The sequence below is a fragment of the Vanessa cardui genome, chromosome 12, assembly GCF_905220365.1.
Source record: "Vanessa cardui chromosome 12, ilVanCard2.1, whole genome shotgun sequence".
NCBI classification, from domain to species: Eukaryota; Metazoa; Arthropoda; class Insecta; order Lepidoptera; family Nymphalidae; genus Vanessa; species Vanessa cardui.
This window is the reverse complement of record NC_061134.1, coordinates 213,674-232,516: the sequence shown is the minus strand read 5'-3', so window position 1 is coordinate 232,516 and position 18,843 is coordinate 213,674. Positions and strand designations below refer to the sequence as shown.

At 35.2% G+C, this 18,843-nt stretch overlaps 2 protein-coding genes across 3 annotated transcripts in view; one reads left to right on the top strand and one right to left on the bottom strand.

Annotated features, from left to right (window-relative positions):
• LOC124534132 (F-box only protein 42-like) overlaps nucleotides 1–437 on the bottom strand; it is a 36,250-nt gene extending 35,813 nt beyond the window's left edge. The window contains exon 1 of the mRNA XM_047109826.1: nucleotides 164–437. The gene's annotated coding sequence lies outside the window, so the exon portion shown is untranslated. The remainder of the gene's footprint in view (nucleotides 1–163) is intronic.
• On the top strand, nucleotides 234–7,025 carry LOC124534133 (ras-related protein M-Ras-like). 2 transcript variants are annotated; one of them, XR_006966722.1, is made up of 6 exons: nucleotides 234–375; nucleotides 482–585; nucleotides 2,508–2,661; nucleotides 3,145–3,298; nucleotides 5,141–6,548; nucleotides 6,841–6,964. XR_006966722.1 is itself a non-coding variant. In XM_047109828.1 (6 exons), the coding sequence occupies exons 2-6, from the start codon at nucleotides 547–549 to the stop codon at nucleotides 6,925–6,927; spliced, it is 597 nt and encodes a 198-aa protein (XP_046965784.1). In that variant the 5' UTR covers nucleotides 234–375; nucleotides 482–546; the 3' UTR covers nucleotides 6,928–7,025. The 2 variants fall into 2 exon arrangements, 1 of the variants encoding a protein (XP_046965784.1); XM_047109828.1 differs by having other exon boundaries at nucleotides 5,141–5,303; nucleotides 6,841–7,025.
• The last annotated feature ends 11,818 nt before the right edge of the window (nucleotides 7,026–18,843 follow it).

The following is an 18,843-nucleotide window of genomic DNA, read 5'->3' as shown; positions in this document are numbered from 1 at the left end:
GTAGAAGCTGTTATCGATTTTTTTAAACAAGTGTTGCTTAAATATTTTCTTAAGTCAAAATCTATTTTAAACATAAAGCGAGGTAAAACAAATGTTGTATTGTTTTATCGTGATATGTTTTTGACGATTATGAATTTTTATATAATCTGTTATTAGTTCTTACCTTATTTTATGTGATAATCTGTACGGAATCACAATGTCACCTGTCAATTTCATTATCGTAGAAAAGAGAACTAACGGGAAAATTTAACCAGTGTCATTTATGTTTATAAATTCACAATTTTCGATTGTTTTGTTCAAGATCATTAAGTCCGTCCACCTCGCACCTCTCATTCCGTCCGCGCACAACACAAAAACAACGTACAAAGTGATGAGGTATGGTTTAAATCCGTCTTGGTCCGTCGCCAGTCAAAAACAAGTTGGGCGTAGGACGAGCAAAGCTGTACTGATCTAAGAGGCAAATAATTGTCTACTGTTGCAGATAATAAGTGTTCACGAGCGTCGATCGCTCAAATTTGTGCACCCGAGACTTTAGGAAAGGCAGATATGACGCGTCCCGGTCCTCCCAGCGAAAACCTCCCCACTGTGAGTACCAGTTTATCGGTATAACAAGAAACTATTCAAATTTTAAACGAATTTGTGTGTGAATAATCTCAAAATACCAAAATATTGAAAACTATGATTATTATAACTAGAAAAATATATTTTGTTTATAAATTAAAAACTTATTTCATTATTTTTCAAATTTTATAAACAAAGATTTCTCTGCTTTTACCACTAAAAACTTCTTCAAAACTCATTGTGATGGTTTTTTTTTCAAATTTTTTACCTTTAATCAAAGACAGGAATCAATTTCAAACTATCTGTAGTACTGTTGTTTTTCAGAGTTGATTTGCATTGAGCCATGGTGTCCATATTCAAAGACTGTGACCGTGTATGTTGCCAGACTGTCTAGAGCTTGCTTTTTTTAGTTTCAATGTTTAAAATTGGAATGCTAAGAACCCTAATAACTTGAGCATAGCTATAACTAAATTTATCTTACTTGTAATTATTATATTATATTTGCATAAAATAAAGGAAGTATTAATAAAACTTTCAAGGATTAAAATAGTTTATAATGCTCAATAGAACATAGTCTTAGTTATGCTCATGTTATAGATCTGTTCAGTTATTAGACTGTTGTTTTGTTTGTAAGAATTTAGAAATATAAATGTTTTAACTGTATCATACTTGAATATCAACCCTAATATATATTGCCTTCACGATTGAGGTTCCCTGTAAACATACAAATATATATGTTTTAAAATAATGTGACTGTATATTATAGATGTTATAAAATAAGATCTTTTTCAATATAATTTGTACAAAATTTTTAAACAGATTAATCAGTAACAATGACCTGCTGTTGAGTTCATAGTTCCTTCCTTTAAATGTTTAAATTAGGTTTATCATGGAATAAATAATCTCTGGTGATAATTAAAATTGATTAAATATAGCTATTAAAATTAATAATAACATGTTCTCAGCAAACATATATAACATTATTTTTCTTCTATGTATGAACTAAAGGCTTATGTAATATAGTCTGAATTTTTTACTGGGAACAAAGTAATGTAGGGAGATAGTAAGGCATAGTGTCCACTTCACAGTACTCAAGTATAAAGCCAAGATTACATTTTAGTGAATTTGTATTGCAAATTGCAGATATAAATTATATTAAAGAATTATAGATGAATTCAAGTCATGTATGCATTTCCTAAGTTTTGTAGTTTAGGCTCGCATGGAGCTCTGTAACCACACCGAAACAAAAAATAAAAATCTTACCATAAAAGAAATAGATGAAAAATATTTTGTTTTTGTTTTAAAGCTATTTGTTTTTTGTAAAGACCAATGGATATTATTTAATTTTTCTTTTACAATTTCTAAATAATCTTATATCTGTCACCATATTTGAACACAAAATTATATCTCTCCAAAATTACGATGTCTCCTCTCTTATAAGGAGGGATAACTGTTTAGGGTTTATGGATTAGGTGACAAACTGCTCCAATGCGGCAGAAGTTTCTTGTGTGTGTGAGGCTGTAAGTAATTGTCTTGAGTTTTAACATTGCATTGCATAGATATATACTATGGTAGCTTGTTGTTATTGTTGGCAGTAATGCCATCTAGAATGGACATTAGTGGCTAGTATAAAAGCCTTGTCTGTGAAAAATTAGCAATATCAATAATCTATAAATTTAAAGTTTGGCCTTTAAGTAACTAAGTGCTGAAATATATCATTACCAAACAGATATACATATTTGTATGTTAGGTGTTTTTTGGTACACCTATGTAAACAATTTCATGTTGTTTTTGAAGCTTTATTTTAAAACTATTTGCAAAAATTGTATTGAAAAAGATGAATTCAAATACCTTTTATTATTTGAATATAATAATTCCTGAAGTCAGTAGTGTTAAAATGTTACATTTTATAATGATATAACAATAGTTTCTATGTTGTTTTTCAGGTGAAACTAGTGGTGGTAGGTGATGGTGGTGTTGGTAAAAGTGCAATTACCATCCAGTTCTTCCAGAAACTGTTTGTCACAGATTATGATCCCACTATTGAAGATTCATACATTCAACACACAGAGGTGGACGGACAATGGTGCATACTTGATGGTATGTGAAATATAATCATTTATAATTATATTTAGTGTATAGGAATACAATTTTTTTATCAACACATACTAGAAAAAAAATACAGACGAATTGATAACCTCCTCCTTTTTGAAGTCGGTTGAAAAAGCAGTTCAGTTTTACCAGAAATAACTTTCTACTGATTTTTATTGGAGAAACAGTGTTCAATTTACACTGAAAAGAGACTTTTTTAAAACATGTTATTTTTTAATTTTTAAACCTGTTTATTATCAGTAATGATCACTCCGGATTTTTTTTTTATAATTCTATTGAAAAGATACTTAACATTTGTATTTTGTCTAAGTAACTGATAAATACTCGTCACACACTTCCGTTCAAAAGTGTCAAGAAAATGGCTAAGCGGGCATAAGTGGCATAGTATTTGTTTACAAAACATAATTATACTAATAATCTGAAATGAAAATAATTCTAATTGAGAATAAAAATCAAACATTGGTTAAACAGTGCTAGATACAGCGGGCCAGGAGGAGTTCAGTGCGATGCGGGAGCAGTACATGAGGAAAGGCGACGGCTTCCTGCTCGTGTATTCGGTGACGGACAAGCAAAGCTTCGAGAACATTCGCCACTTCCACACACAGATTCTGCGAGTGAAGGATCGGTGAGCATTCCCGTAGTCAAAATCAAAATATACTCTATTCAAGTGGGCTTTTATAAGCACTTTTGAATCGTCATTTAACAATTTAGTGAAGCTACCACCGGTTCGGAATGTATATTCTACCGAGAAGAACCGCCAAGAAACTCAGTAGTTTATTTTTTCAACATTTAAAAGAAATACAGTCATGTTAGTAAATACAATTATTTAAATTAATATATCCTGCCTGCAAGTCAACAGGTATTAATTCCATGCTCTTTTATCATCTACAAAATCTTGTTTCGAGTAATACGCCTTTTTTACCAATGTATTTTTATAAACAATTTGAATTTACGAGACGGCAAAGTTAAAAATGTCTGCGGAATTTAATATAGAAATGGATACCTTGCCCCAAGAAAGATTTATTGACTTTGAGGAGTCGGAAACTTGGAGTTATAAGCTTATCCTTATTTCTAGTGCATATACAATGATTATCAAAGTGATCAATGTTACTGTGAATATATATAATATTGTTGTAAATATATTTCGACGCAACAGTCAGTATTCCCACTTTGTTAAAACATCCCGAAGAGAGTCTCTAGCTTCAAGATTATAAATAAATCGGATTGCTCTCTTTTGTAAAATAAAGACATTCAATATCTGCAGCGTTACCCCAAAGTAATATGCCATATGACATAATACTGTGAAAATAACCAAAATAAACTCAACGAGCGGTATCAATATCAGTTAGTTGTCTAACTTTTCTAACCGCGTATGTTGCGGAGCTGAGTCTTCCTGTTAGGGACGACAAATGGGGACTCCACTGAAGTCTGGAATCCAATTCTATTCCCAAGAACACCGTAGTATCTGGCTATATAAAGCCGGCCACCGCTTAAAGATATATTATAATTTTGCTTTCTAACATTGGGTGGGGTAAAAACTACATATTTTGTTTTTTGAGCATTCAAAACCAAACTATTTTCTTTAAACCAATCGTGTATCTGTGATAATGATTCACATCGTCATAGTCAGTTTTTTTCCTGTCAACCTTAAAAATCAGTGAAGTATCGTCAGCAAACAATACTATATCACAAATACCTTTAACAAAGAAAGGAAGTACATTTATATATACAAGAAATAGAAAGTGACCCAAAAGTGAACCTTGTGGAACACCCATTTTTAACGTAAATCCAGTAGACTTTATTCCATTAATGAAAACTTGCTCGATTCTTTGACTTAAGTATGAAGCAATGAGATCAAGAGCCCTACCTTTAACGCCGTAATATTTGAGCTTATAAAGAAGCGTTTCGTGTTCTACACAATCAAATGCTTTAGATAAATCACAGAATACTCCAATAGCATTCTGTGATTTCTCCCAAGCATCGTAAATATGCTTAAGAAGCGCAAGCGCAAGCGCCCGCATCAGTTGTTGATCGACCTCTTGTAAAACGAAATTGCTCACTATGAAAAATTGTATTTGTACCAAAATGGATAAGAAGTTGATTTAAAATATTTTTTTTCGAAAATTTTACTTAAAGATGGGAGTATTGAAATAGGCCTGTAACTAGTGGGATCGCTTCTATTTCCATTCTTAAAAAGTTGTAAGACTTTACTAAATTTTAATAAGTTTAATTTACGAATTTTACGATTATCGGAAGTCAAAATTTTGTTCTTTATGTATAAAGACTTAGCATAAATACATACTGTTTTAAATATTTAGGAATATTTATTGACATATCCTAGAAAGGCTTCGTTTTGATTCCACGGCTTCATACCATATAGGTCGTACAATTTATTTCTGCTTTAACGTAACACTGCCTCCCGTACCGTGTCGCGTCTCCCCCCCTAACTCGGGCGCTTGTGTGGCAGCGAGACGTACCCCATGCTGGTGTCGGCCAACAAGGTGGACCTCGTGCACGCGCGCGCCGTCAGCGAGGAGGCCGGACGCGAGCTGGCGCGCGCGCTCTCCGCGCCCTACATCGAGACCAGCGCCAAGGAGCCGCCGCTCAACATCGACGCCGCCTTCCACGAGGTGAGAGCTGCACCCGGGGCGCGCCCCACATCGAGACCAGCGCCAAGGAGCCGCCGCTCAACATCGACGCCGCCTTCCACGAGGTGAGAGCTGCACCCGGGGCGCGCCCCACATCGAGACCAGCGCCAAGGAGCCGCCGCTCAACATCGACGCCGCCTTCCACGAGGTGAGAGCTGCACCCGGGGCGCGCCCCACATCGAGACCAGCGCCAAGGAGCCGCCGCTCAACATCGACGCCGCCTTCCACGAGGTGAGAGCTGCACCCGGGGCGCGCCCCACATCGAGACCAGCGCCAAGGAGCCGCCGCTCAACATCGACGCCGCCTTCCACGAGGTGAGAGCTGCACCCGGGGCGCGCCCCACATCGAGACCAGCGCCAAGGAGCCGCCGCTCAACATCGACGCCGCCTTCCACGAGGTGAGAGCTGCACCCGGGGCGCGCCCCACATCGAGACCAGCGCCAAGGAGCCGCCGCTCAACATCGACGCCGCCTTCCACGAGGTGAGAGCTGCACCCGGGGCGCGCCCCACATCGAGACCAGCGCCAAGGAGCCGCCGCTCAACATCGACGCCGCCTTCCACGAGGTGAGAGCTGCACCCGGGGCGCGCCCCACATCGAGACCAGCGCCAAGGAGCCGCCGCTCAACATCGACGCCGCCTTCCACGAGGTGAGAGCTGCACCCGGGGCGCGCCCCACATCGAGACCAGCGCCAAGGAGCCGCCGCTCAACATCGACGCCGCCTTCCACGAGGTGAGAGCTGCACCCGGGGCGCGCCCCACATCGAGACCAGCGCCAAGGAGCCGCCGCTCAACATCGACGCCGCCTTCCACGAGGTGAGAGCTGCACCCGGGGCGCGCCCCACATCGAGACCAGCGCCAAGGAGCCGCCGCTCAACATCGACGCCGCCTTCCACGAGGTGAGAGCTGCACCCGGGGCGCGCCCCACATCGAGACCAGCGCCAAGGAGCCGCCGCTCAACATCGACGCCGCCTTCCACGAGGTGAGAGCTGCACCCGGGGCGCGCCCCACATCGAGACCAGCGCCAAGGAGCCGCCGCTCAACATCGACGCCGCCTTCCACGAGGTGAGAGCTGCACCCGGGGCGCGCCCCACATCGAGACCAGCGCCAAGGAGCCGCCGCTCAACATCGACGCCGCCTTCCACGAGGTGAGAGCTGCACCCGGGGCGCGCCCCACATCGAGACCAGCGCCAAGGAGCCGCCGCTCAACATCGACGCCGCCTTCCACGAGGTGAGAGCTGCACCCGGGGCGCGCCCCACATCGAGACCAGCGCCAAGGAGAGAGCGTCAAGTGTCGCACACCTCTTCCTCTGTCTGTCGTAACTGTTTTAAGGTGTTGGTTAAACATCCCCTCCATCTAATATTACACACGTAAAGTGATTCGTTACGCTTCACTGTTTAATTACTCAACTGGTTATCAGGAAGTTTGCATTCTTAAATGTTGACGAAGGGTAGGAGACATCGGGTACCTAATGTAAAATGTAATCGTTATGTAAAACCAATAATGCCGTTTCTGCCGGCAGCTGGTCCGGATCATCCGCAACCACCCGCAGCAGGAGGAGAAGCAGCGGCGCCGCAGGAAGTTTTTTGGCAAGTGCGCGCTGCTCTGAAGCCGCCGGCCGCCTCTACGGGCCCGCGCATCCGATTGCTTTGAAGTACTTGGTAATCTGTGTTCGAAGGTTTTACGAAACTCCGCAATGTCACCAGAAGTAACGTTTTATCAATCTTTGTTTACAACTTAATGTAATTGCAACAATGTCGCCAGCGCGTGTTGACAACACAAAAGTTTCCGATTACTGTAATGTGGAGACGCAGGTTGATGTCCGGATAGGCTGACGCAGTGGCTCGAGACAGCTACTAACTGTATACCGTACAAGAAAGTCGCCGGACATACAGACATAGTATGTCCGCGTATAACTGTTACGTGTACGTATGTGATATCATTTTTAAAGCTTTATTTCCAAAGTATTATCTGAAATGGTTTTCTTAAGAGATATATTTTGTTTATTTATTTAATTTATTTTTAGTTCTACTTATATCTTGTTATTTATTTTAATCATAAGCGATACAAACTTTATAAATTTAATTTTTTTTTTTTTTGAGTATATATATTTTAAAGCTATTTATCGTAATGGCGAATGGTTGACAGGTGAAAACATTTTATATATGTATGTCTTTTCTGACATTGTCAATGTGTATTTCATAAAGTCGGCCTATAGGCTGAGGTACGGTTAACAAAACATATTTGCAAATTTTACAAGAAACTTCTACATTCAATTAAACATTGGCTCAACATCAGACGCTATTTAAAATTTAACAGCTTGATTATTACAAATGCAATATTCATTGCGACCGAGAATAGTCACAAGTATTGTTGTGGTAAAAATATAATACGCGTAAATTTGCAGGTTTTCTTGGGAGACATTAATTTGGACAATTCCTATTCGAGTAACAGCAATTAATAATATTCGCATATATGATCACTGATTACATTTCCATTGTATAGTGCTATATATTAAACATTTCTGCTTCTTCGATAAAACATAATAACCATACTATGAAGTTTTATCAATCTGAGTTGTGACTACTCCCGAATAATTATGTCAAAGATATAATCTTCTCGTCATATTTCTCAAACAGCTAATGATTTAGATAGATTTTATGCGTACGCGCATATACTATATCTATATGTTGTCGATAGTGTAAATACATATAATAAGATATAACGTGCATAAATTCGACCATTAGTTGTAACATAACCCAAAGAGATGTATTTTAGACGCTTGTTTTTGTTACGTCTCGAGACGATAAAATGTTTACATTGTTTATTTATAAAGTGTATAGTATATAATAGTGTTGTGCTAATGCTGAATACTTGACTGGCTACATGTTATTATTTATTCATTTATTACTAGCTACTTTTCCCAGCTTTGCACAGGTGGAATAAGGTTCTATATAAAATGTGTATATTGATGGATCAAATCACAAAAATATTTTTGGCCTAGAAATCTTTTAGTGTAATCAGAATGAGAATTTCTCGTGAGTGAGCATTTCTCATGGGCCTCTTTATGTGGATACTGTTATAGGTGTTTATATACACCAGAGAGTGTTTTTTTAAACGTCAATAATACAAAATAAATGTGTATGAATATTGTACGATACAGATTATAATGATAATAAATAGTATATCAAAAAACTGTCTTTACAAATGCACACGAGCATGTGTGGTGTGAACCACACGTGTCATTTGCTATATGGTCAGTAGAACATACATTCAGACTTACAAAATATACATGAAATATATATAATTAGAAGCTCGTTTAATTTTTGTGTTATAGTGTTTAAAAATCGATGTAAAAATACGAATGTCTTTCGGGCAACATTGTAACGCGTAAACCCCATATGGTAAGCTGCTGTATATAATAGATGATTGTTACTCGTAATGTATCGATTTTATGTAGAATTTGTATTGTCACATAAACGTAGGGTAAGGACCTCATCATTCTAAGGTAGGCTGTTAGCATCAGTATTATTTGCCGCCGGGCTCATTCAAACTTATAGCGTTATTTTTATATGGACAGACAATACAATATATAAATATATCTATACATAAATTCAGCTCTTTTCTCCTGTTCGTCTACGCTTTTTTTATAATTAGTGACTTCATTTTGGTTGTCATATTTGGAACTTAATGCAAAAAAATACTGGGAAACAAGTTATTACTTTTCGTCAAATTGTTAAACAATAGGGTATAATGTTGACTATTTGTTTTTCGATTACAAGAACCTATTTGTTTTAAGTTTCATAGTCATAGTAAGTGAAGTTTGAATTGAATATTATGTATATTTTTTTTCTGTGGTTAAAACATTATTTAAACGCGCTTTAAACATTATTACTATAATATAGGGAATATTATAGTAATAATGTTTAAAGCCAAAATGTCTGTACAGATATTTATTACACCGATTAATGTATAAAATAATATATTTTCTGTAATGTGTTTTCAGTTTAGAAGAATTATATATAAGGCGTAGTTCAGTCAGTAAATAAATAATAACAAACGCGCTTTAAATAAAACAAGACATATAGTGTTTTTAATATCCGATTTACCTCATAACATATATATTGTTGGAGTCCGATTAAACCATCTACGGCCTCGTTAAAGTTTTATAGAGTCGTTACATTGTGAATAACGGCCTGCGATGCGCAAAGCTAAGCTGCGGACACACTTCTGCGCTATTGCCGACGGTCACGATGGAGATCGACTTAACCAGGCCGTTTTAATTATATCATAGACAATTTTATTGTATGCACTTTGTTTTACGGATTATTTGTATGTTATTAAATTTTTGTTCATAATTTTTTTGTTTTAATTTTGTAAGATAAGGTAAATGTTGCTATCCTTACAAGATTTCTTAATCGTAATATTATATAGATTGTCTGATATTGAATTAATATTATTTAATTAACGTCGTGTAAGTTATAACTTATACCAGATGAATACTCATTCTTACATTTTTGTTAATAATTTTATTTTTTACAGTTAAAACAGAGTTGCCAGTGTATTATAATTCCCAACCATTATAAGTCATATACCTCATCCTAATAAGCCTGTGTGGTAAATTGATATTTTATTTAACAATATAACATTTATTATGATTATACATTATTTTTATTCAATGAATAAAAAAATTAAACATTTACTTTATTAATAGAGCTGTAGTTACAAAATAAAATTTTAATGATTTATATTAAATTTAAAATAATGAATTGTTTGAATTCACAAGAAAGGCTGAATCCGTTACAATTATAAAATTGCCTAAATTAGTTATCGTTTGAAAATGAATCAATAATTTGATGGGAAACATCTCTTATCCTAATTTATAGCAAACACAAAAAAATCTCAAATAGTAAACATTTGTTCTAAAGGATTTTACGGATTGTCTTAAAAGAACACATAAATTAGTGAAAAAAAAACAACAGTGTAGTTCATTTTGTTACATTCCATTAACCAAGATTACGAGTCGTTGTGTGTAGTCATAACTTTATTCAAAGTCAAATTCAATGCCAAATTTTTGTATAATCTATTTATTTATTTTCGTTATAAGCGGCCGCGTTATGTCATACTTCAAAATAATTGTTGTCATATAATGACAAAAAATACGTTTTCGTTATTTGAATTTGAAAAATTCTTTTAAATTTCAAAATTGAATAATTTTGAACATTTTCTAAGATTCTCTTTTAAAAACATAGTCTGTATTTCATGACAAATCACTTGGCTATATAACATATTTTTCGTTGCGTTAAGTCATAAATTTGATGATACATATTTTTTAAATGCATGTTAGCATTAATGAGATCAATGATTATAGCAACCGGAAATAAAACTATCACTCGTTTGATTATTGGATTACTTTAATTTAATCTAAGTATGAATATGACGTAAGTTTCCTTTCTTTCAAATCCTAGTTTTTTGGTTTCAACTCTGTATCAATTTTTAAATTCAATTTATGAAGCCTAATGAAAATGTAACGAAAAAAGGAATTGAAATTATAATAAGTGTTCGATTAGATAAGTTAGTGTAAGCATAGATATCCATGTACGTATTGTAAAAAAATATAATATGTATAAAGCGTAAAGGAAGCATTATATGTACAGTTAAAACAAGATGGCGCGTAACGCAAAATTTTTTTGACAATCTGCGGTGTTTTCAGTATTCAATTGTACGATATTAAAAAATATTTAACGATTGAACAGATCAAGATTTTACTATAGGTTTCATTTATGTAAGACAATGTTAATGCTTTCTTTATGAAGAAATTCTAGCTTGGTCTATGTATGTTCGTGGGGTTGAGCAGTATCAAGGTGTATGAATAAATGAATTTTATTGTGTTATGTGATGTTTTTTGCTCCTTATAAGTATTAACTAGCACGAAGACGCGCTACGTTAGTCTCATTATAAATGACAGTAGTAAAATCCCACGTAAACAATTTTTTTAACAGTGTTATAGCTGACAAATGACGTAGATTCGTAATTAAATTGCTTTATGTAATATTTAGGAATTACATTTACATAATCGTAATTTTTTTTCGTTGGTATACAATTAAGTGAATCATTTTAAGAAAAATGTTACCATAGACAATTTCTAATGACCTCATATTGTTTTCCTATCACTGCCTCTCCGGCTACGTGTAAGACTATAATCTACACAATAGTTATAGCCCAAGAACCTGTGCACGGCAGACTTACTTCATACTAGCAAGCTCCATATTCCTGCCAGGTATACCGCTTCACCCGCTGCTGGTGAAATGGAGTTTCACCATTCCCATCGAGAGTTCCTTTGAGCGTGCCATGGAGTCGAAAAGACTCAGTCTATTATAGTTGCATCTTAACCAACATGGTAAATTTATATTAAAAGATACTATAAATGCAAAAGTCATACAACCTCTCTCCTTATAGGGTTGTCTGGAAGAAATGGCTACTTAGCCATAAGACCGCCCGTTGTACTCTACAATATTATATATAATATTGTAACATATAATAATGTGTAACATGTGGTGTACAATGAAGTATAAATAAATAAATAAATAAAAGTGTCTTAAATGATTTTTGCGTAGATTTGAAAGTCGTGAATAGACGCATATCGGCACGTCTTTGTTTTTGGTTTTAAATGCGAAATTATACAAAAGAAACTATAAAATTAAATTATTCGTCCCAATTTTTGCGCAAATACTTAAATGTAGATGCAGTAAAATATAGTGAGGTGTACCTATGCGAGGAATTGTTAACATTAATGCTTAACTACTTTTCTGGATATAACTGAAAACAGATCTGTACTAACACGATTCAGAAACAGAAGAAGCACGAAACTTAGTTGCGTTATAATTTCGCATTTTAAATACAAAAGCCGAGACGTAGTTTGGTAGATACCGAAGGCGGTTCCCGGTGTTCTCCGTCACGAATTACGAGATCAATTTAAGGACACGAATAAAGCACATGAAATATCATTGCTTGTTGGAATTTGATTTGGATCCACGAACTCTTGAACAAAAATTCTTTATGATTCTAGTTGGTACATTTCAAAAACCGTGAGCACCTTTTAGTTTTATTTCACTTTAAGACGCAACAACAACCACGAGGGAATGATTCAGTAGTGCTTATTTTTATATTTTAAAATCTGCACCGTAATAATACAGAGCCTGGAATGCTTGTCTCGTGTATCTTTTTCCAAAAAGGTAGATACAAAGGCAGCAACGATTTTATAATTCAAGTTTTTTTTATAACCTGAAGTTGTATAATTGACGGGCTTGCCTGAGTGCCTATATTCTATATCCTATCATAGAATATAGGCACTCTTGTCTCATAAAGAATTACGTATATAATTGTTTTTCATTGCGTAAATTTCTGTATGTTTCTTTTCATTCTTTATTCAACCTGTTGTGCTTTTATCTATGACTTCAAAAAGGTAAGCGATTTGGCACCTCGACCTCGACCCGGAACCGGTACGTCTCTGGCACCTTCGCCTGGAGTTCCCAGGGCGGATCGCCCGCGAGGAGTGTTGCTGCAGTCCAAGATACCATACGGTACCCTCTGACGCCTCTCACCGCTATGACCCTCTGCGGCTTTCGCAGGAGGGCTTGATTTGTAGCGGTTAGAACGTTTACCTAGATAGCAGCACCGTACAGTGCCATCGACCGTACTAGTAAAGGCGCTGTCAAAACGATCCTGGCTCCGCAGCGACGTTGATGAGCCTCGGGCCGAGTTGGACAAAGTGCTGCATGAAGCTACATCGACCGTCCAGAATTAGGCCCATATACTCCATCTGGACCTTAATCACCGACCGATCTTGATCGTCGGTGATACTCGCCCGTGAGGGTCTGCTCCGTGGACCGTGGAAGCGGAGTTTTTGATATGGAGACCCTCAGGCTCAGTATCCCAAGAATAAAGTTCCATATTTTAAACCTTAAAAAATACTTTCATACATACTAACTGTCAAACCTTATTTCACTTCTTTCATATATCCAGAATATCCAGAAATGCTTAAATACGTGCGTACTCATTTTTAATCAGTCTCCCAAAAGTAAAGTATGCTTCTACATAAAAAAAAAACTGACTTGCATACCGACTTTTAAACCAAATTTAACCCCATTAAGGGTAGAATATCCAGAAAGGTATAAATACATATCTACTGATTTCTAATCAGTATCTCAAAATTAAAGTTTCATGTTTCTATCTTTAAAAATGACGTACTTTTATTCTTTCTTTCTACCTTTATTTCATCACGTGAGTGGTAAAATATTCAGAAACGCTTTAATATATATGTACTCATTTCTAATTAGTATTCCAAAATTAAAGGTTCATTGGTCTTACTTCAAAAATGGCGGAGTTCCATACTAACTTTCAACCCTTATTTCACCCCTTTAGGGATAGAATATCCAAAAACGCTGAAACATGTATCGACTTATTTTTAATCAGTATTCCAAAAAGAAAATTTTCTCGTTTGTAACTTACATAATGATGGACTTCCATACAAAAGTTTGACCCCTATTTCATCCCTTAGGGGTAGAATTTTCCATTCTTAGTGGGTGTCTACTCAATAAAGAGATGCTTTTCACTAAATTTTAAGTCTCCAACTTTAATAGTTTACGCTCGGCGATGATGAATCAGTCAGTCAGGACATGTTATTTTATATATATAGATTGTTGCAATGTATCTGCTAAGGGTCCAGCTAACCTCAGCCACGTAAGCGTACAAAAACAATTGTTTTAGGTGGAGACATCGGCATATTCAGCCATTTTGTATTAAGTATTTACAAAAGATACACATACACCCTCTTTGCTCGTTTATCGCTCTATCTGAGAGCCGCATAAAACCGTTAAGAGCTTTAGAAGGAGTTAGCGAAGGTACAGACAGACGGGGAAAGCTACTCATAATACTATTCACAGATGAAGATTTGATAGAATAAGGATAATCGATATCAATATTTTTTATCATGCTTTCGTTTTGACGGACTGATTTGAAAAAAAATGGGTTACGGTTGCGTAACTATAATAGTTGCACATACAGCCTCGAGGACTTTTTGTATGTAATTATGAGTTTTTGAAATATCATTTGTATTACAAATAGTATTCGGGGCGCACGGCAAAAACTAATATTTATGCAAATGCAAATATTGGAACCTCGTGATACATTATAGCTGGATTCGTATAAATTTCATCTTTTAAAATGAAATGTAAACCATGCTACTATTGAATAATTAAGTTTTTCCATATTTGAATGAATTTTAGTCCAGGTTTAGTAGTTATTGAGATTAGCCACAACAAACAATCAAATCTTTACACTATATTATATTACTATTGAAAAGAATCAAATGTAATATCTGTGAGAATATAAAATAAAAAAATTAAAGCAATTAAATTTAACGAGGCGGACGCTAGTCTTAGTATATTAAAAAAATATGTAACAATTAAACAAAAAATACTTTGAAGAGATTGTAGTTTTTATAGCACTGTTTATATTTATATATATTTGCGTATTATTATATTTATTTATTACTATATACATTAGTAGGCCGTATAGAATTAGGTTTAAAAATACTAAAAATATTATTTAAGACGTTTTAATAAACTAATACATAGTTGTAAAATATGATATTATAGATAATATCAGCAATTATATTATAGGTAAATAATAAATTCTGGCAATTCCTTGACGACCCGCAGTGTCTATTATGAATTGTTTCAAGTAGGCTTTTATAAAACGATCACCTTTCGGAATGTACCTACTATCTACCGAAAAGAACCACATACAAACAACATATAATCTCCGGCCAAACAGTAAAACTTAGCTTTGTTGTGTTCCGATTCAATGGAGCCAGTGTCAGTTAGTCGGTCGTCACCTGTTGTTGACTGACTAACTGACATTCACTGACACGCGGGACATTACATCTTTAGTCCTAGCTTCGTACTTTTTTCATCACACTGTTCCATTTGTCCGTATATCAATATAATAAAAATATCTTGGTAGTAACTCATATTTGGCAACAAGATATACATTAAGTTTTTTTTTTTAACTTGATATATAATAAAATAAGAGAAGACATAAAATTGGCCCTGGTATCTCATCAACTTCAAAATTTACAGAACACTAAGATTTTGTTCTTTTTTTTTTATATGCCAACATATTTTAATGTTGAAATTATACAATTCTGAACAAAGGCGTAAACGATTTATGATCCATGAATGCAGGACATGTTTATTACCGCGAAAAATGTCGATTTTGACTAAATGTTAGTAATGGCTATTTTACTGACCAATAAAAAATGAAGCTTATGTCAAAGAAATATTCGCTTCAAAAGTGCTTTTTTGAGTCTACCTGAATAGAAAATATTTCGATTTTTATTGTTAACTAGTCAAAAAGTAGTTATTATCATACCGTAAAACCATATTTACCTGTTTGCCTACCAAATCCTCGCTAAGTCGCAACAACCATAAAACAAACTTCTCCGCCACACAGGAGGCTGTATAAGTACACCTAAGGCTTAATATCAATCGTTCACACCGCTGAAACATCAAAACACTAAAAACCGCATTTCATAACGCATTATGTTTAACGAGTTTTGATGCAGAGGAGGCTATAATTAACACCGAGAGATAATGTTTATCTAAATGTTCCTTAAAATAAATTTAAAATGTACAGTTTAATTAACTAGTTATATACCTTAACGCAGATTATCTATTTTAGTGACTAAACCTAAGTGCTCATATTCCTTATATCGAATAATATATTCGAACCTGTCGTAGTTTTTTGGCATTAAACAATTGGATTAAATTAAGGAGGTGGCTTTCAGAAAGGGGTTGGATATTAACAGTTTGTTACAAGGAGAAAAAAGTTTGGGGCCAACTATAAGATCTATTGGTTGAATAACTTTGCGTTAGACTATGACGTCGTATATACTGAGGTTTAAATTTTCACTTTCGGAAAGCGCAAAATTTGAATTCCTCCTTTTGAAAAATAGTATTGCTCGTCTGCCAGCCAATGATATATAAAGCGTCTTTTCCCGCGACTTAACTATCTTTACACGAAATTTCATCTAAATCAGTTCAGTGATTTAAGCGTAAACAGCAACAGACAAAGTTAGAGTCGCATTTAAAATATTAGTATGAGGATGTAAATTTAAAAAGCAGTTGTTCTAGTTGGTAAGAATTTTACATAACCCTGTTCTCTCTTCCTAAGGGCCGGACACCCTTCTGTACAATTTTTTAAAATATACATAATATTAATATACCTAACTGAAAATTATAATAAAATAAACAATAACAACAATAATCCGCATTTTAATACTATGATTAACCGATGGACAATCTTTTATAATTCTGATAAATTATAATTCATATTTAATTATTACTTTTATATAAATAATTACAAGTGGAGGGGAAAAATTACACATTTTGTTCAATCGATGGAGTATTCTCAGCAAACATGTAAAATAGAAATTGACCTAAAATTGATCGTAATGGAATACACTTTTTAATATGAATCAAGAAAATTTTATTCCATTAATGAAAATTTTGTGTAGATTACATATTTAGCAATGAGCTTTACCTTTAATATTTGAGCTTTTATAAGTTGTTTCTTGTTCTACAGAGTTATGTGCTTTAGACAAGTCGCAGAATACTCCAATAAAATTCTGTGATTTTAATGTGCACCGTAAATATATTTTAGAAGAGCTATTCCCGCATCCGATGTCGAGCGACCCCTCGTAAATGCTTATTGCTCGCGATGAAAAATAGCATGAATAGTTGATTTAAAACATTTAACTTAAAGATAAAAAAGGAAGTGTAGAAATAAACCTCTAGTTACGGAGATCATTTCTATTATCATCTTCAAAAATTGTAAGACTTTACTGCATTTTAAGTTAGGACTAAATACAGAGTAATATCATATATGGCGTTAATAATTTATTTTAGCGAAATATATATATTATGTATACAGTCAATAATAATGTTGCCACATACAATTATTAATTTAATACTATTAAATATATTTTAACAGTACTCCCCATAGTGGCCTCATATAAATAAAGATCTCCTCATGGGGGCCGGTGCGCGCTCATTATGTACTGTAGAAGTTCTATGCATGATAGTTCAACAGTACGTTTCATAGAAAAAGCCTCAATGAGTTTCGACATACACAAGAATTACTATATAATTTGGTGCTATTATTAATGAGCCACAAGGGATAGCATTTATTGCCTCGGTGATCATGACCGTATTTTTTTATTTAACTCACACTCTTGTTTATTTTGGCCATGAGAATTACTTCACTGGACAGACTTAGACACTGTGGTAATAATAATCTTATCAGAAGTATAATAATTTTTATGAGCTTGCAAAACAGTTACAAGTAAATTTGAAAAGGACTTTAACTTTACTTCTAACTTTTCCAAGTGAGTAGGGCACAGCTTCGGAATAGTATTAACTGCATGTATTTGTTCGTCTATTTGTTTCTGAGTCAAGTTATCCACTTTATTTACCAATTCTAAATATTTCGTAGGCTAGAAATTTCTAATTTTAGTCGTTCTTTATATATGTATGTACTTTGCAATTAGTATTACATGATTTGACTTTATTCATCAAATACGACCGGGCTTTTTTCACTCTGTAAACGTAATGCATCTTCGGGTATAACTTTTGTGAATTTTAAATTTGTATATTTTTCAAATAGGCATTGCAAACACAATTTGGCATTTTTTACAAAAGACAACCTAACAGTCGTCGGCTTCACACGTGCAGAACAATAGTGAACCTAAAACGATTATATGGTAATAAATTTAACTGTATAGACTTACGAGGGGCACGCCAGTACCTACGCCCTCCTCTATGGGTAGACATATTTTTTCCGACATCTTCAACAATCATCATTCATATTTCATCCCGTGTCCCCAAACCATAATAAAACATACAGCTAAACCTTCCTCATGAATCACTTCGGCCATTAGTGACAGTCGTATGAAAATCCGTTCTGTAGGTTATGAGTTTATCGCGTTCAGACAGACAGAAACGACGACGTGATTTTACTTTAAAATATCCTGAAATAAACGAAAATAAATATAAAGTGGTATATATGCATTTCATTTACTTAAGAACTATTAACATTAAGTGATACGAAAATGAATTAAAAATAGTTTCTGTATAAATCTTGCAATGCCAGCATTGCCAGTAGCGCTTCCGCGTTGAATCGCAAATCCGATCCTCTGGATGAAAAATGAACCAGCCCTCCATCTGCAGCCCTACATCACTTTGTACCGGTACGATGTATTATAATTTTAATGATGCTTGTTGTGGTTGGTAATAATTTGTTCGTAATCGATTTATACAATACAGTAAGGCTTACTGCCTGGTAATCCTAGAGACGGGCGTAGGTCTTCTTTCGATTTGAAGATAATTAGTGGAACTTATTTCATCTACTACTTAGCTTGTTTCTATCTTCTAGCATATCTAGTGCGCTGGATGCACGATCGGCA

Excerpts from the sequence above, each read along its gene's own strand:
- LOC124534133 (XM_047109828.1), top strand. The coding sequence starts at position 547 with ATGACGCGTCCCGGTCCTCCCAGCGAAAACCTCCCCACT. Across the intron at positions 2,662-3,144 it reads ACAATGGTGCATACTTGATG|TGCTAGATACAGCGGGCCAG; the intron begins GTATGTGAAATA and ends TTGGTTAAACAG. Across the intron at positions 3,299-5,140 it reads ATTCTGCGAGTGAAGGATCG|CGAGACGTACCCCATGCTGG; the intron begins GTGAGCATTCCC and ends CTTGTGTGGCAG.